Source organism: Ostrea edulis, chromosome 6 (genome assembly GCF_947568905.1).
Source record: "Ostrea edulis chromosome 6, xbOstEdul1.1, whole genome shotgun sequence".
Lineage (NCBI taxonomy): Eukaryota > Metazoa > Mollusca > Bivalvia > Ostreida > Ostreidae > Ostrea > Ostrea edulis.
This window is the reverse complement of record NC_079169.1, coordinates 79,940,718-79,967,361: the sequence shown is the minus strand read 5'-3', so window position 1 is coordinate 79,967,361 and position 26,644 is coordinate 79,940,718. Positions and strand designations below refer to the sequence as shown.

The following is a 26,644-nucleotide window of genomic DNA, read 5'->3' as shown; positions in this document are numbered from 1 at the left end:
AGGTAAGCTAATGACAAACAAGTTGATGGTACATGGGTTTAAAAAGTCTTGATTAAAGTAAGCATTTCGTAAATGCCATGGTCGTTATAACGATCTAGTTCGTCAATACGGTGTAACCAATGAGCTACCGCGACCGGTTACGCATTGTACATTTATGCATATCTTCATTTCCAATGTATTGTCTTTGATATCTTTACAAATTGTAATAATAACCATTTCCTCATAAATGCACTGCATTTAATTTGTGAATAATGCACGTATAAATGTTGGTAAATATGAGAAATCTGTCGATTTTAACGGTTTGGAATTCGACAGAAATAAAAGTACATGTAGAATGTAAATATAAGAAATGAATTTTCAGTTTTGAAAATAAATGAAGGAACGAATTGCTGCGTTTCACGCCAGCATACTTTTCACGAAGAGCTAACGCGCTCAAGAAGTATGCCGGCGCGAAGCGTCGCATTTCTTACATATATATCTACCCTCAATGAAATTCTAAGAATACGTGAATATTTATCCACAATATTCATCAGCATGATTTTTATCCAGAAGTCATTTTCCGATTTACGACACGAGGAGGCAAATGTTAACAAGTTGGCACATCGGGCTTTAAACAAGGATGAGAAAACGGATGCTGGACAAAAAGAAGACGGAGACGAGCTCATCAAAGAGACTCTTGAGGTAAGAAAACAAAATAAAGCAAGTACTAGTCCATACATTTTGCTATGTTACATGAAACTGAAATTCACTGGTCGATCGATTGTCTTACTTATATGAAACATATTATTCTGAATGTTTTCATTTTCATGTCGTAAGAGTAGGGCGATACATTGTAGCTGAGTATTTGTGACAATACATGTATATAATTGTTAATTGAAAATTACAAACAATTCCAAAACCAAAGCATGTAAATTGTATTTATAAGACGTCAACTGAATCAAGTAAGTTTTGCTTTTTTTTTTTATTAAGGTTCCGCATGAATCCCTATAATGCTTACATTGTCCGTCTGTCCATCCACCCGTCAACAGTTTTGTTGTGACGCAATAACTCAAAGAGTTTCAATCGTACATTTTTCAAATTCTGCACAGAAATGTATTTTTAAAAATATACAATTTTTTTTTTGAAAAATAAAGGAAATCTATTGCATATTGGACTTGATAAATAATTTAGTTAGAGTTATTGCCCTTGGATTAAATGCTTTGAAACATATAATTGATTATTGATATATAACTTAGACTTTCGAAATATTTTATGGTTGACAAGATTTTTTACAATAACTATTGAAAAAGATTCCAACAAAATTAATGTTCCTGTCATGCATAAATCTTATTAAATCATTGACTTTGTGAAATCTTATGACGTAACAGGAGGATGGAACTACGTTAAGTTGTGCGAGAAGCCTAGAATCAGAAGTATGAAAAGATATCATAATGGTACGATTTAGGAACACCAGCTTCATACACAAGGCCGACCAAGTTACACGTTGTTCTAAACGGGCACCTGTAAAATGCGAAACGAAAACTACCGAAACGAAACAGATTGTATAACCGAACACCTTTGATTATCAGTGGCGGATTTAAATTTTCAAATTTAATGTAAATCGTGTCTTGTTCAGGAAAGTGTACAACACGATAAAAGAAGCAAGAATTTCTTCCACTCCCGGAGAAATAAATGACAAAATCTTTTGATTTCTTGAATTATTTTATTGGGAGAACTTAATTTTTTCCAAAAACCCTTAAAATTTGCGTCATTTTATTAATTTCACCTTCTTAAAAATGATAGAAAATAGTGCAAATGATTAAATAGGAGACATATTTCAAGCCCTATGAAATCTGTAAAATCCATGCTTCGCCCCCGGTCCCCTACCAGGGCTTTGCCCTCTATCCACTGGGAGCCTCAAGCCCCACTGCCTCATAAAGTAGCGCCCCCCGTAACCAGAATTCCTGGATACGCCCGATTATAGTAATTAAAATTCGTAATCTCAGGGCCCTGTGAAAGTTACCACATACTCCCCTTTGATGTAGGTATTCGAGTTGACTGATACAAAGTTTTAAAGTTGGAAAGGGGGATGAGCAATCACAACGTACATATCCGAAGTTAATTAAATCATACCATGTACAATTAGTTTCGGATCAAGAAATTTCAGATTGGAGGGTTACAGTCTCGCAGGTCGGATGTCTCGGGAAACACACTAAACGAGGGGGGAGGGAGGGGAGGGGAGGGGGTCGCCGGCGTTGTTTCAGTATTTTTTGCTCTAAAGACAAATCTATGTATACATATGGATATTGTGTATTTGTATGAAGTATATCAAACGATGGATTCTGAGTATGTCTTCCCGTTCTCTTTGTAATTTCTGCTTCCTTTGCTCAGAATGCCGTTTTCAATCCCCCATTTTAGCAACAGAGTTATCTTTAGACTTACTGCATATCAATAATAATTCTAATAATATATATCTTACCGAATTTTATTCGTATAATATGGTACTATATATTTTTTCCATTATTGAAAGTACTCGCACCTACATGCAAAAGCAGTTAGAGATCAAATAAGAGGTTAAACGTCTTCCTGCTTTCAACTGTCTCAGACACCAGCTTCTTTAAACAATGTTTGATGCTAACCGATAGACCGCTCATTAATGTATCAGTCAACCCGATAAACCACATCAACATGGAAGCCAGTTTAATTAAAATGTGGTAACTTTCACAAGGACCGGAGATACCAATTTTATTATCTTGATCACATAGGCCGGTTATACATATGTACAATCTGTTTCTTTGGGTTTCGTTTCGTTTCGGCAGATTTCATTTCGTTTCGCATTTTACAGGTACCTGTTCTAAACACTGTTTTGGAAGACAAATTTACGTGAAAGAATTTTGAACAAAATACAATAATGGTACAATTTGAAATCTCAAGGTCAAAACCAAGGCCGAAACATGCACGTGTCTATCGCTTGACTCGTATTTGTTGGTTAACTCTTCAGTTTAATTCATTTAATGTCTAATATAATATGCTTGTCTTTTTTCGATTGCGTGGACCCACTTAAGCTGGTACTTGATATATTCGGAAGGTTGCAATAAAATTTGAGATAAACTGGTCAGTTTTTACTATTAGAGAATGGATTTAAATCATATATCGACGTGCAGTTCTTTGGAATAAATGATCCATGCTAAACCACAGGCCTTGGAATATGGATCTCTGATCTGAGATCAACACATTTATTTTCGTTTTACCTATGTTTTGTAAATTATCAAATATGTTATTTTCGTCTCTGTTACCTATAAGTAAGGATCACCTTATCAGAAAACTTGTTTACTAATGCGTGCTGCATGATCCATGCCCCAAAGTGCCTGTGTATATATTAAACGACCCCTAATGTAAGTGATTTTATGTGACCCCACCATGGGCGACTTCTGGTGAAATACTGAGCCCGAAACGTACGATTAAAAACAAGCGATAAATTTTCTTCAGAAAAATTGTGACGCGCGGGCGCGCCAAATACAACTAGCCTTCTTAGCTCTCTGATTCTGACTACGGAATACTCCGTTTACCTGATCAAGAGATACGGCTCAGAGCAGGTGTGACCGGTCGACATGGGATGTTTACTCCTCCTAGATAACTGATCCCACCTCTGGTATATACAGGGGTCCGTGTTTTCCCAACTCTCTGTCATATATTCCTTGTAGGAGCTATGGGATTGATCACCGTTATCTTCACCTTTTCACGTATGATGCTGATTTTCCCCGGTGAACCCCTTCACTAATCAAACTCTTAGTCATCTTCACAAGTCACGGGTTATTGATTCGTTACCTCGCACTGAGTACAATAAATCTTAGTCAACTTTCAGCCTTTAGACTTTCCATTCAGTAATTTGTTTATAAACTCTCATAAATAATATTTTGGTCCGCAAAGGGGTGGGCGGACTCTCGGGATCAGCCCTTGTAATATAACCTTTTTAAGTGTTGTGTAATTAGGCCTAGATGTTTGTTTTACGTCCCGTCAAGAATTTACCACACATATTGAGACGTCACCAGCTGTAGGTGAAGCATAACAAATTTAGACCTATACTTAACGCTCAAGGCCATAGCAGTGATTTTTTAAGGTCACCTGAGTTTACCTATTGCAATTGGTGTTGTCCGTCGTCGTGCAGTAACAATTCAACATTTTTAACTCCTTTTTCATAACTATCATTCCAATTCTTTTCAAATTTGGTATGAAGAACAAGTGGGACATAAATTGTAAATTTCAGAACTCCTGGGGTCCTAAGCACGAGGCAAAAACTGCCCAAAATTGACAAATTTCCAAAAATCGTCTTGTCTAGAACCGCACATGTATACGAAAAATTAAACGCATAGCGATGTAGAGCAGGAAGGCCTCCAACAAAATGATAAAGTTTATGATCCCCGGGCTAAGGGTTCTTACCCCAGGGTGGGACCAAACTTGGTACATAGTGTTTATGTGTAAAACATTTAAATAACTAATGATCTTCTTTAGTTCTATTGTTACTAAATTTAAACTAAATGTACATTTAGAAGGAGTAGGTAGTCCTTTACCAAAATAGTAAATTCCATGATCCTAGGGGTAAGGGTTTGGTTTCAGGGTGGTGTCAAAATTATAATGATTTGAAGGACTTATTTAAGTTTGCTGATACTGTATAAAATCTAAATGCAAACTTAGAAATAGTAGAAAAGGATGTACAAAAATTGGTGAATATCACAACCCAGGGTTTTGACTCTAGGATGAGTCCAAATTAGTAATATCTTTTAATGTTAATTCACCTATTATATTTTGTAAAACCTTTCGTCAATGTATGCACTTTTGAAGGCATTGGAGTTTTAAGAACACGTCATTTTTATACTGTTGCTGAACATTAGAATTTAGCTTAGATATTCAAAACAGGAAATATTTTCTAGATTTCATAGTCCATGGGAGTAGTGATACTTTTCACTAGTACTCAGGTGACCGTTAAGGCCTGTGGGAGTGGTGATGCTTTTCACTAGTATTCAGGTGACCGTTAAGGCCTGTGGGAGTAGCGATACTTTACATTAGTACTCAGGTGACCGTTAAGGCCTGTGGGCCTCTTGCTTTAACATGCCAACACTTACCGCGACCTTTGTTTCTACGTCATATCCGAAAGACCCGTGATTCTCACTTTAAGGTGGCTCACTACACCCAAAAATAGTTTCTCAAATCAGTACGAATTGATTTAATTATATCGTCGACTGACCAGTTTCGGTGACCTTAGTGATAAACCGCGATTTTCTCATTAATCACTTGGATTAAATAAATAAATAACACACCTACCTTCAAAATAATTAAATTCCTTTACTTTCAACCAAAACTTCCAAATTCATTGGTACGTTAATTGAATGTATTTCCATAACAAAAAACCTGTCACTTTGTGGTCCTAAAACGATGACGTCACCTAGTTCGGGTTTGCCAAAAGTATGTAACCGTTAAAACAGGAGGAATGTGCAACTAGACGTCAATGAATAAAATCACGTAGTGTAGAATTCTAGACGTCAATGAATAAAATAACGTAGTGTAGAATTCTAGACTTTTGGTATACTTTATATTAATTTGAATGTTTGCTTGAAAAAGTAATAAGTAAATGGGCTTATTTTGGGGATGCTTGTGTTGATTTTTTCCATACTCTCCTTCAAGTGGTTCATTTTCGGGGGAAAATTGAAGACGTACTCTATAATGTTGGCAAACACTACGGCGAAATTGATGATGCAATCTACACCCGGAAACGACAACGCGCACACGTAAACAAAAGGTTACCGATTCTGGTCAGTCACCGAAATAGGTCAGTCGACGATGAAAGATATGATGATATACAATAAATACTTATGCCAAAAAGGCAAAAAATATACAAATTTCGGTAAAAACATGACTTTCAAAAAAATCATTTCAACACATTTGAACAAAATACTCTGGGGGATTTGAACTCGAGATCTACAGATCACCAGCCCAATGCTTTAACCACTGAGTTACGATGATAGACAAATAAAATCGATACAAATAATTTCACAAAACATTCAAATCGCCAATCGTGGTGTCACACAGAGTATAAGCTTTAGTGTAGTGAGCTATACCTTAAAGCGCCGAACGTAGTCTCTACCTATATTTACGTCTTAGACTTGATGCAGCGATGATACGAGCGGGGCTCAAACTCACGACCTCCCGGACTCAAACTCACGACCTCCCGGACTCAAACTCACGACCTCCCGGACTCAAACTCATGACCTCCCGGTTACGAAGCGAACGCTACCGCTACCGGTTTAAAGTGTTGAAATAACTGTATAATAATAATAACTGTATAATAATAATAAATCAATGTTCATCCTGGAGAAATTTCGTTTTTTCATAATTTGAGTTTGAAGATCATGAGCATTGTAGGAAAATGGAAAGACGCATTGATGCCAATTTTCCTACGTGGTTGGCGAACCTCACCTCCACCCCCATCCTAGAAAAGAATGACAAATTACAATTTCATTATTTATATTTACACCAACACTAAATAATTTTATTGTTGAATAAATGATAGTTGAACGCATTTTAGGTCTATAAAATACACATTTACAACATGTTTCGTAAAGTGGAACAGCAAATTAATCGGACAGATGGCCTCATGAATTTTTTATTTATGATAAAATTCAAAGTTTGGAATTTCTGAGATCATGCAATGATTCACCAAGATTTATATTAGATTTACAGTCAGTTGTTGATATTTTTCGTTAATACGAAAAATACTTTAGGCCAAGAATTATTGACATCTGTTGTTTTCAAGTGCTTCGGTTGTTGACACATGGCTCACCCGGACCGTGGTTTGACTCCAAGCCTAGTGTTGCCTACTGGTTTACCCAAGATTGCAATATGGACTCGAAATAAGGAGAGAGAAAACTATTCCATGATTTCAATTAACTCGATTATGTACGGCTTGTACATCGTTATATATTACAGGGCAAAGTTGATCCCAACTCTGATGTCGTCAATCTGCTGGAGAGTATGGTTGTGGATGACGGAAACGAGCACAATGAGCATGTAAGTACAAACACCTCACAACTGTTTGAATTCTTCATCCATTCACAGTAAATTGATGGTGATATATTGATGATAATTGTATTCCATAGACTGCTGTAAACAGCCTGAATTTTAAATGAAAAATCGACAAATGATAAAACTAAAATAATTTTGAACTGGTTACTTTTAGCCTGCTGGAATTGCCAAGATTGCTTCGGGGAAAGGGAAAGTGTTTGGCGATACTCACGACAAGCTTAAACTAACACCAGAACAAATGAAGGATCTTCAAATCAGTGTAAGTCATGAAATGGAACGAAGGTCGGTAATTCATTGACAGGTTTTATTATACAGGGGTATACAGGAGTCAGACTCTCCGTCCGTCCACATAATTTGTCCAAAGTATATTTTTAATATTAATGAAAAGATTTGATTACAACTTTATGTATATCTTATATGAACGATGAAGTTGTGCATCTGCTATTTTGATTTGAGGTTTTTAACATTTAAGGAAATTAAGGGTATTTTATAGGGGTGTTGTCATTGTCCAGAGTATATCTTGAAAACCAGTTAGCATGTTTATTGCAAACTTTGTGAATATATTATGTATATAACGAAGTTGTGTACCCGTATTTTTATGCCCCCCTTCAAAGAAGAGGGGCATATTTGTTTGCATCTGTCGGTCGGTCGGTAGACCACATGTTGTCCGCTCAATATCTTGAGAACCATTCTCTTGATCGTAATGATATTTCATATGTGGGTTGATTATGAAAAGAAAAGGACCCCTATTGTTTTTCAGGTCAAAAAGTTAAAGGTCAAGGGTCAATCTACTCTGGACATAAGATTATACTGTCCGCTCAATATCTTGAGAACCCTTTGCTTGGCAAACATCAGACTTAGTACACTGGTATATCTTCAGAAGAAGATGACTCCTATTGATTTTGAGGTCACATGGTCAAAGGTCAAGGGTCAAACTAGACATGGGAATATACTGTCTGCTCAGTATCTTGAGAACCCTTTTCTTGACAGACATCAAACTTGGTGCACTGATACATCTTCAGAAGAATTTTGCACCATGGGGGGCATATGTGTTTTACAAACATCTCTTGTTTATTGAGATTCTCAACAATCAAGGAAGTTATGTAATATGTTTATTTTCATTTCACAAGTGTTTATTTCCTTTCTTAACTTTATAGACTTTGTCATTAGAAAGGGTCTAACAGAATGGTTATTGTCCTTCGGATTATCCTTCGTGGACAAGCACGTATCTCTGCTGGTGGACACTCTGTCCTTGAGGATGCTTGTCACTTGATAGATGCTCTTCCATGAATATAGACAATAACGATACAATACTGGCTGACACGTCGCCCAGAATAAGAAAAAGGTGTCACTCTGTGGAGTCTATAAGGGGCAAAGGTTCTAATAGAATGGTTGGTGTTTCCCTGAAAATTTATACCCCTACAACATAGTTCTTTTTGTCAAAACGATGTTTTATCTTCAATGAGCACATCTTCACTATTCTCCACCATCCAATGTACCCTGTGGGGAGTATTGAGCCTGTTAAGACATTTCTAGCTTTACTGCTATTTATCGAGGCCTCTGTACTTAATCCGCTTTATTGCTATTTATCGAGGCCTCTGTACTTAATCCGCTTTATTGCTATTTATCGAGGCCTCTGTACTTAATCCGCTTTATTGCTATTTATCGAGGCCTCTGTACTTAATCCGCTTTATTGCTATTTATCGAGGCCTCTGTACTTAATCCGCTTTATTGCTATTTATCGAGGCCTCTGTACTTAATCCGCTTTATTGCTATTTATCGAGGCCTCTGTACTTAATCCGCTTTATTGCTATTTATCGAGGCCTCTGTACTTAATCCGCTTTATTGCTATTTATCGAGGCCTCTGTACTTAATCCGCTTTATTGCTATTTATCGAGGCCTCTGTACTTAATCCGCTTTTACACTTTCGTTTCATCACACGGAATCCTTTTCTTCACTTAGACATTAAGCTAATTGTACAATCACGCTGATCATTAAAATACTTAGACATTAAGCTAATTGTACAATCACGCTGATCATTAAAATACTTAGACATTAAGCTAATTGTACAATCACGCTGATCATTAAAATACTTAGACATTAAGCTAATTGTACAATCACGCTGATCATTAAAATACTTAGACATTAAGCTAATTGTACAATCACGCTGATCATTAAAATACTTAGACATTAAGCTAATTGTACAATCACGCTGATCATTAAAATACTTAGACATTAAGCTAATTGTACAATCACGCTGATCATTAAAATACTTAGACATTAAGCTAATTGTACAATCACGCTGATCATTAAAATACTTAGACATTAAGCTAATTGTACAATCACGCTGATCATTAAAATACTTAGACATTAAGCTAATTGTACAATCACGCTGATCATTAAAATACTTAGACATTAAGCTAATTGTACAATCACGCTGATCATTAAAATCTATTACTACTTCTTCACTTAGACATTAAGCTAATTGTACAATCACGCTGATCATTAAAATCTATTACTACTTCTTCACTTAGACATTAAGCTAATTGTACAATCACGCTGATCGTTAAAATCTATTACTACTTCTTCACTTAGACATTAAGCTAATTGTACAATCACGCTGATCATTAAAATCTATTACTACTTCTTCACTTAGACATTAAGCTAATTGTACAATCACGCTGATCATTAAAATACTTAGACATTAAGCTAATTGTACAATCACGCTGATCATTAAAATACTTAGACATTAAGCTAATTGTACAATCACGCTGATCATTAAAATACTTAGACATTAAGCTAATTGTACAATCACGCTGATCATTAAAATACTTAGACATTAAGCTAATTGTACAATCACGCTGATCATTAAAATACTTAGACATTAAGCTAATTGTACAATCACGCTGATCATTAAAATCTATTACTACTTCTTCACTTAGACATTAAGCTAATTGTACAATCACGCTGATCATTAAAATCTATTACTACTTCTTCACTTAGACATTAAGCTAATTGTACAATCACGCTGATCATTAAAATCTATTACTACTTCTTCACTTAGACATTAAGCTAATTGTACAATCACGCTGATCATTAAAATCTATTACTACTTCTTCACTTAGACATTAAGCTAATTGTACAATCACGCTGATCATTAAAATCTATTACTACTTCTTCACTTAGACATTAAGCTAATTGTACAATCACGCTGATCATTAAAATCTATTACTACTTCTTCACTTAGACATCAAGCTAATTGTACAATCACGCTGATCATTAAAATCTATTACTACTTCTTCACTTAGACATTAAGCTAATTGTACAATCACGCTGATCATTAAAATACTTAGACATTAAGCTAATTGTACAATCACGCTGATCATTAAAATACTTAGACATTAAGCTAATTGTACAATCACGCTGATCATTAAAATACTTAGACATTAAGCTAATTGTACAATCACGCTGATCATTAAAATACTTAGACATTAAGCTAATTGTACAATCACGCTGATCATTAAAATACTTAGACATTAAGCTAATTGTACAATCACGCTGATCATTAAAATACTTAGACATTAAGCTAATTGTACAATCACGCTGATCATTAAAATACTTAGACATTAAGCTAATTGTACAATCACGCTGATCATTAAAATCTATTACTACCAAAACGTTATTAGATCAAATTCATATTGAAATATCTTTTAGTTCATGGTTGAATTTTTAAACCTTCGTGTGATATTATTAAGTTTAATCATTTGACTAATATTCACAGGGCACTGGAAAAGGAAGAAGGAATTTTATGAAATCAGCTACGCTTTGGACAGATAAAATCATTCCCTATACAATTGCGAGCAGTTTGTGTAAGTCCTATGTTTTATCAAGTGTTTTTGAAAACGCGATCTTACGTACAGGAATATTTAACCACTCTTTTGTATTAAACACTGTAGATAATTAATTTAACTACACTGATAACAAGTTAAAATTCGCGATATACAGATATACATGTCGCGAAATTACGACTAAATTGAAATACATGTATATCGTAATCAATGGTAGAATCGAGCGTGAATTACATTACAAAGATACATGTACATGTATATATGACGAGCGGTGATATTAACATCGAAATTCAACGCGGGTAACAGATTATAAGAGTTTCTTTTGCATGTATTTAAATTCTTTTTAAGTTTTTTTTTCCCTTTTTACAGCCGCTAAACAGAGCAACGTAGATGTCATTAATAAATCAATAAAACAGTTTACGGACTACACGTGCTTGAAGTGGGTCCCGTATGGTTCCGAAGAAGCCAAAAAGGCCTCGTATTCTTCATACATCGAGTTCTTTTCAGAAAGGTATATGATAACATGGTTATCTTTTTTTAACTTGCTTTGCAAGATCTGCCAAAAAATGAATATGGAATAAATCATGTTAATACTTTTTTCAATAGAGTGATCATAGTCTGTGATGTTCACTTATTTGTTCTGCACGCGAGTTTATTTATATTTTGTAGTGGATGCTGGTCGTATGTCGGACGAGTTAATGACGGTAAACAACAAATAAGTCTGCAGGATCCCGGTTGTGTTACAGTAATTATATATAATTATGCTCTCCATTTTTATAAGAATATAAAATACTATTCGAAGAAACAGGTTTTCTCATGTCCCGCAGCTTTGTTATTTTTCTTGGCAATTAACAATAGAATACATATTGTTGGTTGAAAATTGTCATTTATTAATGACAATTGAAGAAGTTGAAAACTTATTTACAACCCCTGGCCTATAATAGGGAGATCCCCGAGCATCAAAACTACAACTCAGACAACCTAAAGAATGACAGAATGACATTGGGATATCCCTAATTTTTATAAATCCTGTTAAATACAAACATAATAAATTAGAAAAATAAGGTGGCACCTTAACATTTTGCCATAAAATCCAATGACAATTGGATTTCCACCACCAACATTTTGCATCTTTTTTATTGCATGGTTTTTTTTATTGTATGTTATTCTTATTTATTTTTTGTATGATGATAGTAGACGTCTTTGCTCAATATCGTCTCGAAAGGTCGATAAAATATGTTTTCACCGATACCTTTTTTTTTTTCATATTTAATCCAGCCAACACTTCAAAAGTACAAGGCAATAAATCTATTCTCATATGTTTATAAACTACATGTACATATGTAGACACCGTCTAACTTAGATGTTTATGTAACATAATTTACTGCAAAGAGAGTATTTATAAACTCCATCTTACTAAAATAGATTTATTTACTGTCTTGATTTAAATATATTCTATTTTTAGTATAAGATTTATAAGCGTTTGATGACAAAATCACGTGACAACAACCAAATAACCACAGGCTGTAAATGATATGGTTGCAATGTATAATACCGGTAATATATTTCATAAAGTAAATCTGTATAGTCAATGTACATCTACTTTCTTTCTTTCTTATTTTTCTTCTTTTTTTTTTTTTTTTTTTTTTTTTTTTTTTTAATACAAAATTACTTTAAAGCGGATTAATTGGTTATCAAAGTTATAAATTTCCCCCTACTTACATTGTACATACTTGAAACCATTTGCAGGTAAAAGAAAACGGTGAAAAGATTATTAAACAAAAGCACCACAAAGCTAGTTAAGGGTACATACTTGTAATATGCCCCTGATAATGCTTACATAGGGTGTTTATCTTAAGCCATACTTTGTAGAACTTTGCTTCAGGTAGTATCCGCCATCACCAAGCTGTGACATACTTTCCTTGCATCATATGAATAAATGTTCTTCCACTGTAGCTTAAAGCTGTGATAAGAGGTAGATAGACAAACCAAGAGCTCTGTGTGCAAAATATTTCCCCATATTCGACCAATTTCCAACAACCTGTAAATATTCAATATGTCAATGAAAATGAAAATTTGTTGAGAACCCTTGCATTATGCAGTTATTCACAAATACACTAGTTTCTAAACTGTGAGAGGAAGTATAGGAACAAACCATGTCCATAATTTATTTTGATATAATATTTCCTCAAAGTGGACTAAGTTCAACAAATTGTAATTTTCTTAAAAATTGAAGAAAATCAAAATCCTTGCCACATGCACATCTTCCATACCCATGTAAATACTCAGTAAAATAAGAAGTTCCTCACTTGAAAACTGTGGAAGGAAAAACAGACAAATCATGTACTCTCTATGTAATAATTCCTCAAAACTGATAACTTCAATCCTACCTACATGCACATCTTCAATATCCATACAAACACTGTTTAACAAGATGGTTTCCACTTGAAAATTGGGCAATCGTTTGCCGGACAAATTATGTACCCTCCATATAACAATAACTTTCAAAAAAGGGGCAAAAAACCAACAAGAGTGGTCGAATTGGATCAAAATTGCAACATGATCTAGAGTGATCCACAAAGAAGCAAAAGAGCAAGTTTCAGCTTGATAAGTGACATAGAAATGAAATTAGAAACAGAATCCCCCCTTCCCAACGAACGGACATCGCTGTACCATTATACGTTCCGTCTAAAGACGGGCGTACAAAAAGTAAATATAGGGGGTACGTGTAAATTACATTTGCCGCTCGTAAAGTTTATTAGGCGTCTATAATAGCCCCACGTGCATCACGGGGATCCCAACATGATGTACATGACTTGGACACAACTGTCTAAATTTACGTCTGATATTTTCATTATTTTTTAATGTAAGACACTGTACTATAGTAACATAATACAAAGATTTAAACAGATAAAACCACCGATGATCTCCGAAAGTCTGAACCGGTCACGTGACTTTCACTTGATTCGTGCAATAGAAATGGCCGCGTTACAGTTGTTTGTAAATACCGATTTAAAGTCGAATAATTAAGTTAAAACATATGAAATAATGTATGACACGTGGTACATGTACAGCCTCATACACAAAGCAAATACGTATGTGGGATGATTTAACAGCGTTTTCAAAAGGTAAAAAAAAATGTCGAAATTTGGATCATCCAACTTTTTAAAATTTGAGACAAGAAATGTTAATATTTCTACATAACGTTTATTATGAAAAATGCATAGAGCATTGAGATTTATCTTGATCATTTATTTATCATGATGCATTTTCCAGGTCTCCACCACTATACATGAAATGGCCCATGCAATTGGACAAGAGCATGAACAATCTCGCAGTGATCGTGATAATTACGTTACTATGTTGTGGGCCAACACCAATGGTGCAGAACGTAACCCAAACATGGCAAAGAGCATCACACACGATTACAATCCTTATGATTATGAGTCAGTTCTCCAGTACAGTTTAACGGTCAGTTCCTTAATTTCTAGATACATGCTACCGCTACTGGATTTCGATAAATATAAAATACCAATTACACGTTTCTTGCTTTTGTTTAAAGAATGAAAGTTTACTCATTTCTACTCATTTTATACGATATTCCCATAAAATGTAGACATTAGACTAATGACATTTGCTTGAAGGACATTATATCTTGAGCGTTAGAAACAACCCCAATCATATGTTATTCTATGAACAAATATCTTAGTCAGACTCTCTGAATTAGGATATCAGAATACTGAATTTTAGAATACAATTACAGTGCAAATTATGAATATGATTTACAACTTTCTGTTGGTAACATTTTCCCCCATTCATCAACAGTCGTTTTCTTCAAATGGCGAACCAACGATGAAGTTTCGTGACCGCCGACTGGAATTCCTTGCCGATTCTGCCACTGGACTTATGTTCTATGACATTCAGGATGTCAATGATGCATACGATTGTACCAGTAAGAAAATTTGGAATATTTTCGAAGTAGCAAGCCCGTTGTCTTCAAGTTGTATAGGGAAATGAGGGAAAATTTCTTAATTCGATACATTCTAGTGTTGGATATCGAATAATTACCCGATACGTTGAACTTAGGGTGTGAGTCGTATTTGATACATTTGTGCATGTACCATATGCTCTTTGAAGTCAATCTAAAGCGAGAGAACGAGCTCATGATGATATATATGGATAAGAAAATGTAATGCACTGTAGTAACCAGTAATGACAAAATTTCACTTGTCAATGATACATGTAATCTTTTCATATTTTCAGAACCCTGCAAGGGTCCCAAAGGTGATACTCCCCTGAAGCAGTGTCAAAACGGAGGCTTCGTCATCCATACCTGTAACTGTCACTGTCCAGGTGGTCTTACTGGCACCCTGTGTGAGACCGCTATAACTGATGCAGGTACAAACTACTTTGATTATTAATTCTCTATTCATTGTTTTCTTCCCGTGGGGATCCGGGTTAGAATAGGCCCTCAGTACCCCTTGCTTGTCGTAAGAGGCGACTAAATGGGACGGTCCTTCGGGTGAGATCCGCTAAAATCGAGGTCCCGTGATACAGCAGGTGTGGCACGATAAAGATCCCTCCCTGTTCAAAGGTCATAAATATTCTCGAGAGGGATGATAAACACATACAATCAATCAATCAATCATCTCTGTAATCCATATTTTTGTTCTCTGAACTTTTTCGAATCGATTCTTAAGCAGTGGTGACGTCTCCATATGAGTGAAATATTTTTGAGAGGGACGTTAAACAATATTCAATCAATCAATCAGTAGGTCAAAAGTATGTAAGGTCTACTATGAATCCTCAGGATTTTTTAAAATTTAAAAACCGTTATTGAAAGAGTTTACATATATATATAAATTGTAATTGTATACTAGTTTGGTTAAACTCTTAGAGACATCCATACTCCTTTGCAAAAATGGTCCAATATTGTGAATAGTCGGGATGACCACCATTAAGCCATATTTGAAGTTCTTATGAAACAGAGTTTATTCAAAATCTTCTACATGAGAAAACTAAAATCAAATCCTCAACTCGACGACGTTTTATCTATTAACAATAATCATTTTCATTCGTATGTCGATTCGATATATCCCTGTGTACTCAAGATAAAAGATACCACAGAGTCCTCCAAATCTGCTTCGTACTTAAATATTTTATTGAAAATGAATATCAACAGCAAACTAACAACTCATCTTTATGACAAACGAGATGATTTCAGCTTCCCCATCGTCAATTCCCCATATCTATGTAGCAATATTCCATTATCACCTGCATATGGTGTTTATGTCTCTCAAATGAGTTTGTTCTGTGTATGATCAGTTTTTAAAACCGAGACAGGCTACTGACACTTACTGTCACTCCACACAGGATTTCACACAGAAATAAAAATGGCACCACCAACACCCAGAACGGTACCACCACACAGGACAGTTCTATGGCCACATATATCACTGATATGATCACGCAGATCCACACACATGACTTCAGCGCTCACTGAAGGATATACCTTTGAACTGACGACTACTGTAGAAACTGGTTTAACAAAACACGTGATCTCGCTCTCGCCTAGATTTACAGTGTAGTTACTCTCGCATACAGGTTATGGCGCATAATTAGGGACAAACTAAACGATTATGTACACAAATTGTCAGAGAGTGTTTAAATATGAACCAGAAATGTTTCCTAATCACTGTTCGGAATTGGTACCGTATAAGTTTTACATTCATACAAAGAAGAAGAAAAAACCAGCAAAACATATTTTTAAACTTTATTTGGCGAGTAGTGGCCGTTGCATACAAAAATAAAAATGGAAGATGCAAATAACAATATAGCTCTGCAAACCCACACAAATCAAGATGCTCAAAATTGACCACCTCGGGTAACTGCCAATTAATGGTTATTATATTAGAGTATGTTAAATTAACTCAATAGTTTGCTCACTTACACAATGAATTATGATAAGTGTAATCAATTTACCAACAGTGGCAGTTCATAAAATTGACAGTCACAGTTTAATTGCATAGAATACATGTAGGTTCAAGTTCACAGTCAATACAACAATACAGTCATTTGATTTGGTGTGCACAAATACCTACTTCACAAAAGAAACGCCACAGAAAAATTAACAGCAACCATTGTACTATCCTGGATCCCAACATAAGGAACAAGTACCTGAAATACAATATCACGTAGCATTAAATATTTATAATATGTTTTGAAGTTTCGGACAGATGAAATAATAGAGTTAATTAAAGCAATGATACTTTTCCCAGTTATTTCTTTGACTGCATTAGAAGAGGTCAGCAACAGAAACGAGGCTGATTCCGGGGTCAACGGGAATTCAATACACCAAACCCGATCTAATCTAACTATACAATTTCTTTATTTCTCGAAAAATAAAGGCATTTCTTTTATATGATAAATATGATACCCATACAATAATGTGCTTGTCAAGTCTTCTGGTCATTCGGAGTAATGTGATTCAGTATCCCCATTTTTGAAATATTGACAACCAGTGGAAACATATGATATTCTTGAAAATCAGTACGTAACAGCGTTGATTTGTGTTGCAGAGTGTGGCCCGGGCATCATTACTTTAGCCGAAGGGGAAACAAAAACAATAACTTCACCTAATTTCAATAACGGAGGACCATATCCTACCGGGAAGAAATGTGTTTGGTTAGTAAAGGTAAGTGGGGGTCATTGTCCAGCAATATTCCGTTATGTCGCAACATAAGGAATATTAATTACAATGTAACATTTATACCACAGTATGAATTATATCGCAGAAATTGTACTTATACATCTTGTATTTCTCTCATCTATTTCAAAAATGTTAAACGCCCTTTTTAACGGAAAACCTGCATTGTTAAACGCTCAGGCTCCCAAAGGAAAGAAGGTTTCAATGACGATAAATGAAATGGATTTAACAACAAATTATGGAGCATGTGATCACTGGCTGGAAATACAGTACAATTTGATTGGCCAAACAGGTCCAAGGTGAGCTGTGGTTTTTTTTTTACCTCCATTGTGAGAAAGATATGTTAAAGGTTGAATTGCCAACAGTTTTCCAAACCTGCCTACTTGAAAACTCCACATATACATACAGCAATAATTTTACTTTAAGATAACATTAATTATATTCTTTGGGAATTAAATATGAAATTTCAGGCTGATTTATACAAACCTTTAAATCTGTCCAAACCTATGCGTTATTTAGAATATATACATGTAGATAAAAGCAATCATGTATTTGTATATACTTTGTCTTTTTTATCTACCAAATATGTATACAACAGTAGCTGGTCATTGAAAATAAAATGTTTCAGACGCTGTGGAAAATTATCCAAAGAGACATACGTGACATCAGATAATGGGGACCCATCCATGATGCTACTGAAATTTGATAGCGCGTTTGCCAAGAAAGCAACCGCTGGAAAAGGCTTTTCTCTAAAAGTGACACCTGCAGACGCAGGTAGATTTAAGAAAATGCATTAAATATATAATAGAGCTTAACACTAGTTATACTCCACTCAATGTGTTCACTGATATTATATTTCAGGAAAGTAAATGATAAATTTAATGCAGGTTTTTTTTAAACCAAGAAACCTTGAAAAACAATTAAGTATATGGCTTTCTCTGAAGATTTCCCTTATGTTGACCATTCATATTTTCGGTATATCATGAAACTACTAAGTATTGTTTATTGTCTCTTTTCATTTAGTTCTTATCTATATGTATATAAATTGTGATATTTTCCATGCTTTGTGATATATGTTCTCGATATGTACATGTATGTATGTTATAGACAGGACCACAATGTAAACTAGTTTATATAACTAATTGTGCAATCCTGTATAAATAAAGGATATTATTATTATTATTCAACAAAAGCAGCAACGACACGGGCACCAGTAAGTGGAAAATCAACACAACAACCAAAAACTACTCCACAACCAACAACACCTAAACCAACTGTCCTATTTAGTTGTACTTTTGAGAGTGGTACCACATGTTTTCTGCAAGACATCACCTCGAAAGACGAATTTAACTGGTCTATAGGAAGTGTAAGTTTGAAATTTCTGAGTAACTTATGAAAATGTTGCATTCAATAAGGAAACATTAGCTTCAAAAGTCTGAACATATGTAAACTGGTATTTTTGCAGTTAGTGACATATTTGAGACCGTTACCTTATCTTAACTTTAGCTATCTTGAAAATACAATATTTATTGAGTCCTCCTCGTCGGGATATTTGTTTACCGTTAGAATGCGAGACTTAATTCAAAGTGATTAGAGACACGGATCATTTTTTTTATCATGGCTGAATAATTTAAAACATCGAAATCGGCTGCCAAACAATACCTATTGGGTTATCTTTCTTTCCATCCAGATTGATTGATTGATTAAATATTGTTTAATGTCCCTCTCGAGAATATTTCACTCATATGGAGGCGTCACCACTGCCGTTGAAGGGCTGCAAAATTTAGGCCTATGCTCGGCGCTTATGGCCATTGAGCAGGGAGGGATCTTTATCGTGCCACACCTGCTGTGACACGGGACCTCGGTTTTTACGGTCTCATCCGAAGGACCGCCCCATTTAGTCGCCTCTTACGACAACCAAGGGGTACTGATGAGCTATTCTAACCACACGGATCCCCACGGCATTCTTTCCATCCAAATTGTAAGACCCATTTAAATTGATGAGATACGCAAGTTATCAATAAACGAGCGTTATCAATTTAGAAATTCCAAATTTATTTTTGACCTGATGTTGAAAAACTCAAATGTTATATTCACCTTGAAGATATAATGGATGCGAAAATTACGTTCCGTTTTTCTAGTCTGTTGAACCTCAACCAATAAGGAATCTCGGAATTATTCAAAATAAGGGTTCTCTCTCGGCAAATGGCTGTGCGTCTTGATTTGTTTGTTATGTTCTTTAATACAGGGTGAGACACCCTCAAACGAGACAGGACCCAGTAAAGCATTTGAAGGAACCAATTACGCTTACATTGAAGCATCTGGAAGAGGATCTGGTGATACTGCTGTGTTAGAAAGTTCACCAATCCAACCAATCCAAACAGGTATTGCACCACGCTTCTTTGTTTGCATCTGTCCAATAGTAGGTCTCAATGTCCATTGGCTTTTCATACACACCGAGTTTAGTTTATTTCGTATAATTGAATTCATGTGAATTTAATCAATGAATCTACTATTGAATTTTGGGGAGTTACAAATCGGGTGGGGGATGTTCTTGCAATACAATTCTTGTACAATATGTATTCTTTTGTTTTCAGGCGATCCAGTTATGTGTCTCTCTTTCGCATATCACATGTACGGCAGCAACATCGGCTCTCTTGACGTGATCTTCGATAATGCGACCTACTTTTACGAGTATGACAACAAAGGAAACCAGTGGAAACAGGCAAAAATTGATCTTGCAGCACCTGAATCTTCAGCCTCATCGGTATGGGTATTATCAGTATCAATAAGAAATGGTATTTGATCTGATTGTGGACTTGTATTTCAGATTCTCAATGTATACACGAGATAAATTTTAGCGAGCAATTGATATGGTGAAAATATTTGCCGTAAAATGACCAAACCGAAAAAGTAAAAGAAACACACTTAATTAAGGTCTTCCGTAACAACGGAAGACCTACTGATTGTGCTGGTTAAGATTATTCTTATTATTCTTTTTTTTTTCCTAGACGCTAACTTTGAAGCTTCATATCTCGCTCATTTCTACATGGATTTTGCTCAAATTTTCAGGGTTTATTAACCTTACAGAACAATTTTGAAATCATGTACTACATTTCAGAAATCCCCTTCTCTTCACGAGTTATTCCCCTTTGAATGAAATTTTAGGGGCTTTGGTTTCCAGACAAAGGCTCCGAAACTGTATAAGCTTGAGCAAAAAATGCATTGAAAATGAAAAGTAGGAGCATTGTAGTTTTGCACATCGGTTTTTGTTTTTTGATTACAGCGTTCGAAATGGTGGTCGACAGGGTTCAACAATTAGGACGCCTAAAGGAGCAAAAAATTACACATATTTTCCTTTGTTTTTTTTAAACTAAAAATATTTTGTTAAGACGTGTAGAACAAAAGTTGTGCAAAATGTTAAGAGCTTTCTTTTGATATCCCTAAAAAGGGGCTGGTCCCTTAAATTAGGGATCTGGGGATCTTCAAAGTTTTCGCTTTATAACTGAAAAACGGTAAATATTTCGATATGGCTTTTGCTGGAAAAGTTGTTCTTTAACATCTTATATTGATCTCATAAACATAATATTTTGCTCGAGTATTGTGTTATATATGAGTGAAAAGCTTGACCCGCAAACAGGTAACCGTATCATTAGGTAGGTGAAAGGGGGGGGGGGTATATGCGTATAACTTAAATAAACTTGCTTTAATTGATAAATCTGACTTCATGAGGTTATCTCTTCTACGTTTGTTATTAAAACAACGATATATTTAATTGCAGAAACAAACCTTCAAGCATAGAATAACTCAGTCAGTAACTACACGCATCTTACATACACCGCGGGGTATGTTTTTGTTTACAATTACGTAACCGCCTCGAGGAACCATTGCGTGTGAACCAGGGCATGTACACAAAGTAAACATTGTCATCCTAAATATAACACAGAATGTTATGTTTTTGATCATATTGGATTTTTCGAATAATTCAGTCTTTCCGGGGGATGTATATACTTGTTTATACGTCCCTGGTCTAACGTTTGATTTGTTTTAAATTCAAAACTCTAGAGCATTGAGTCAGGCATCAATTTTAAAATCTGCAATTTAATATACAGTTCGTTTCTCAATCATGTCTAATTGAATGTGTGTTTAATATCGGAGATTCATCGCTGCTGGACTAGCGATCTGTGATTTCACACTACTTTAACTGAACATACAAGCTTTACTCAAATTCTTCGTTGTAAAAAAGAAATTGGATACATTTTACAAACATAACGAATTATTTCTGAACATGTTTTGAAATCAATAGTTTATAATCATGATTAAACCAAATCTAACATGGGTATACAATATCCGAAACCCATGGCCGACCAGTCTCATTTCAAATGATTTGTTGTTTTATTGTTTAAAAACAATGACTTTGATTAAACATTGATTCAGAGCTCCTGGTCCAAATTATGTAACTTCGGCATGTGCCCCTGGCGTGAAATTCATACCCGACTTCTGTGCGCACTTATAATAAAATACTAGTATTCAAGATTTGAGAGCAATTTATTTGATTTGTATATATAAATAATTCAAACTCGATGAATTATTCTCTTCAGTCTGAATATTATGCTATCATAATTTTGTTGTATGATAAAATATTGGTAACAGCTATAAACCTTTATTGTATGTCCTGAGCCATAAATTTCATAAATTTAAATAGTAATTTTTTCTTCATTATTGGGACTGAAAAGTTAAATGCTGAAAGAATTTAATCCCACATACACGCGCGCCTCAAAAGACTGATTCGTGGAATGAGATCATACACGCATGTACTTGAGTAGTATAAATTTATTAAACACCTTACGATAAAAATTTATAGTACACCTTTATAGCTTCATTTCAATGATATATATTAAATTCTCAAACTATTTCATAATTACATACGAGAAGTCAGAATCGCCAGCGTAGCCAAACTACTTATATCGTTACAGTAGTACTTATCTTCCTGTCACAGTTGATCATTTTCTTTTTAAAAACCTTTATTAACTTAAAACTTGTATTCGTCTTTTGTAAAATCACTGGATAAGTATTTCAAATAATTTTTCCCGGGGTGATGTTACGTATAATATATCAAGAGGGAAAGAAGGCGAAAGTTAGATCCCACACACACATACTCATGTACGGTAATCATTGTCTTATGACATATGGTCAAGTTCAAGGTTTTTATGTCACACAGCTCCGATGGAAGACCTCTCGTTGCTTTGCAACGAGCTTTGCTCTAGTTTAAGGTGTATATTACAGTTAATGGTATCTAGCAACCAAAATAAACTAAACAGTGTATGAACAGAAATAAACTGATTAATACAGCAAGGATGAAAAATTCAACGAAATAGCAATGAAAATTGTTAAGATATGTATAAGCACCATAGATAAACTGCTCGCTCCACTAAAAAACTTACCATTACAACAACGGAAATAAAGTACCAGCATATAGCAATAGAAATACATGTAAACTTGCCTCTATACGTACGAGGTGTGATCAAAATGTTTGCGAACACGTTGAACACATCAAAATGAGTTTCCGAGTTTATTCCTATTTAAAGTAGCCCCTCCTTTTTGATGCACTTCTGCCATCGATCTACCCATGCCCGAAACACGTGATCCAAGCAGTCACGTGACATGCTTCTAAGCTCACTGTTCACAACATTCATATTTTTTGAAAGTAGCCCGAAGCCACAACTTTCCAAACCTGTAAATGGTGTGTGGGGGTTGGATGAGTGGATTAGGATTTCTATACCCAATGTTTTTATGGTGTTCACCACAACCCGACTCTTATACATATAACCAGGTGCGTTGTTCGGGTGCAGAATGAACCCGGTTTGAATCTAATCTAGGCGCTTTCTCTTTACGGCTCTCTTGATAACACGTGCATAGTAGTCTAAGGAGGTACAATATAAAGAATAATGTCGCAGAAAACATTTAGCATAACCTTTCCCACATACTTCGTTACACGTGGTTTCAATGGCGTCGGAGAGGATGAATGCTTCCAAATTGAACTTTGTTGTCTACTTTCAGGTTGATAGGAATGTACCCATGTTTCGTCAAATGTCATAATCTATTCATGAACAAATTTTCTTCTTCTGTGTATCTATTGACGTACATGTAAAACTGGCAGACATACCCGCATGTTCATTTGCTCCTGTAGAAGGCAGTAAGGGAGCCACCTTGCACAAACTTGCCGCATTCCAAGCTTTCTGGTCAAAATAGCCTGAACAGTTCCATAAGACAAGATCAGCTGTCTCTGATAGTGACTCGCTGATCGTTCGTTACACTGTTGAACCTGAGACACTTTCCGTACTAACGTTCACTGGATTCCCAGAACGAACATCATTTACCCGTCTCCCTTTCCTCACTTAATCGCTTCATCCACTTACTTACGAAAATTTGGGAAAGTCCTTTATTGCCATAAAGAAGTATGTTATGAATTAAATTAATAAAGAATAAGTTTTAGAAATTAACAAATCTATAATTTTAAATATTATAATTGTAATAAATCAATAATAACAAGTTATTAGCATCCGTGACTCAGTTACCTCTTGTTTAGACCTCGATTTCTATCGACATCAATTGGTCACTTCTTCTTAACTAGCTTCCTAATTTACAACTGCTCAGTTTACAACTATTTAACTTACAACTCCTTCAAATGCCAACGGACTTATATTTATACATAACAGATGTTTTTCCAAGACCCGGATGTAAACAACTAGGTAACTAGGTCACTATTACAATATTTACATGTTATATAGAGCAATACATATACAAGAAAGTATATCAATAATACAAGATAAACACAGAAACATTGGTTATTATACAAGATGTGCCACATTCTCAATATAAACACGTTTATTTCCAATTATAAAAAGCAAGATCGAGATATGCATGACATCGTCTGGTTTCCTGTAATTTCGAGGGAATACACAAAATAGTATTTAACGATTTCCCGATGTATTCAAGTATAAACAACGAAATATTTTTGAACATGTGTGTTTACAATATGTCAAATGGCTGTAAGTCAGAATACAATTTTGGCAAAACCCCCAACATTGATACACATAAAAATGTGCTACACATAGATCTAAAACTAGCTTTTAACTTTGATTAGCTTCTTATTATACCCCCGAACGAAGTGGGGGGTATATAGGAATAACCCTGTCTGTCTGTGCAGATTCGTGTCCGGACCATAACTTCTTTGTTCGATGTGTCGAGTACCTTCATGACATTGACCCTTGACCTCAAGATCAAAATTAAAGTTTTTTTTTTTTTTTGTTTTTTTTTTTTTTTACAATGGATTCGTGTCCGGGCCATAACTTCTTTGTTCTTTGACATAGGCATACCATATTTGACACATGAGTGTATCACCATGAGATGATGTGTCATATACTTTCATGACATCCATATGACCTTGACCTCAAGGTCAAAATTAAAGGTTTTTACAATGGATTTGTGTCAGGGCCATGACTTCTTTGTTCTTTAACATAGGCATATCATATTTGACACATGAGTGTATCACCATGAGACGATGTGTCAAGTACCTTCATGACCTCTATATGACCTTGAACTTTGACCTCAAGGTCAAAATTGATTATAGGGTTTTGACATAGTCATACCATAAGACATGGGTGTATCACCATGAGACTATGTGTCATGTACATTCATGACCTCTTTATGACCTTGACCTTTGATCTCAAGGTCAAAATCATAGGTTTATGCCATGGATTTGTGTTCAGACTATATCTTCCATTTTCTTCTACAAAGGCACCTCATATTTTGACACTCAGGAAAGAGGTAATTTATACCTATTAACAACACCATTTGGGAGATTGGGGTAAGCGGGGGTATTCTTAGTGAGCATTGCTCACAGTACATCTTGTTAAACATATCTTATAAACTTTGTCATAATTTAATTTAACTTTCGTTTGCTCAAAACAGTTGTTATGACAACGATTAAAATGTGTATTGTATCCATGAATGTGCTTTTTTATTTTCAATTCTCGATTACATTAAAGATTAATGATTCTACAATGTATCTTGCACAGACAATTTTACATTGAATGATTGATACAAATACTGTCTCCTGGTTTTGTCCTCTTATTGCATAGCAGTAGTACTAGCACATTTTTACATTTGATTTCAGAAAAAACTATCTTCCTTGTTAGTAAATGTGTATCATAACGTTGACTGTTGTTTCTACCAAATTGTATGTATGCATCAAGCTCAAAAGTCTGCCAATAGCAATCAGATCCATAGATAACCATAAGATTATTATTCATGAGCTACATGTATGACGTCATAATGAATAGGGGCCTCCGTGGCCAAGTGGTTAGAGCATCGCGCTCAAAATCACACGGCCTCTCACCTCATTTCAAAATTAAGGATTATCTCCCTCATCATACCTCTTATCCTTATACGAATTTGACTCCACCTTTTTTTGGGGCACGCTGTTTTTGGCTATATAAAGCTCTAAAACTTCATTGTTATTTCGGATTTCCAACATTTCGGTTGAGCATTACTGAAGAGACATTATTTGTCGAAATGCACATCTGGTGCATCAAAATTGGTACCGTATAAGTTTTACACATATATATACACACACACACACCAGGCACATACCAGTTTACATGTATGTAACTGAGCTAGAGCTTCCGAAATAAAGGTAAAGTCATTTTCAACTATTTACTAAAATACTAAATTCTCTATACATATATCACTCTGAGCATTTAAATACCTTAAAACTCATAATTTACTTAAAAAGAAAATGTAGCAATATTCCATTATCACATGCATATGGTGTGTATATATCTCAACTGATTAGATACACCAGAGCTTGTTCTGCGTATGATCAGTTTTTAAATCGAGGCGGGCCACTGACAAACAAGTTGATGATGAAAGGATTCAACAGTCTCGTTTAAAGTCAGCATTTCGTAAATTCTATGGTCTTATAACGATCTAGTTTGTCAATACAACCTATCATTGAGTCAAATGCTGT

The 26,644-nt window shown here is 35.0% G+C and overlaps 1 protein-coding gene across 1 annotated transcript; it reads left to right on the top strand.

The window, feature by feature from the left end:
• The first annotated feature begins 534 nt into the window (after positions 1 to 534).
• LOC125647381 (blastula protease 10-like) lies at positions 535 to 23,712 on the top strand. The gene is made up of 17 exons (XM_048874061.2): positions 535 to 681; positions 6,964 to 7,044; positions 7,214 to 7,318; positions 10,841 to 10,928; positions 11,277 to 11,418; positions 11,577 to 11,652; positions 14,184 to 14,378; positions 14,733 to 14,859; positions 15,171 to 15,305; positions 17,075 to 17,080; positions 17,486 to 17,611; positions 17,804 to 17,912; positions 18,242 to 18,387; positions 18,810 to 18,979; positions 19,862 to 19,997; positions 20,211 to 20,380; positions 23,674 to 23,712. Exons 1-17 carry the CDS (start codon positions 535 to 537, stop codon positions 23,710 to 23,712), a joined length of 1,998 nt encoding a protein of 665 aa, XP_048730018.1.
• Positions 23,713 to 26,644: the final 2,932 nt, after the last annotated feature.

What these genes read in the sequence shown, in the direction of transcription:
- LOC125647381 (XM_048874061.2), top strand. Translation starts at nt 535, where the DNA reads ATGATTTTTATCCAGAAGTCATTTTCCGATTTACGACACGAGGAGGCA. An exon ending in ATCGAGTTCTTTTCAGAAAG is followed by an intron (nt 11,419 to 11,576) that starts GTATATGATAAC and finishes TATATTTTGTAG; the next exon opens with TGGATGCTGGTCGTATGTCG. An exon ending in CTGAATCTTCAGCCTCATCG is followed by an intron (nt 20,381 to 23,673) that starts GTATGGGTATTA and finishes GTCTACTTTCAG; the next exon opens with GTTGATAGGAATGTACCCAT.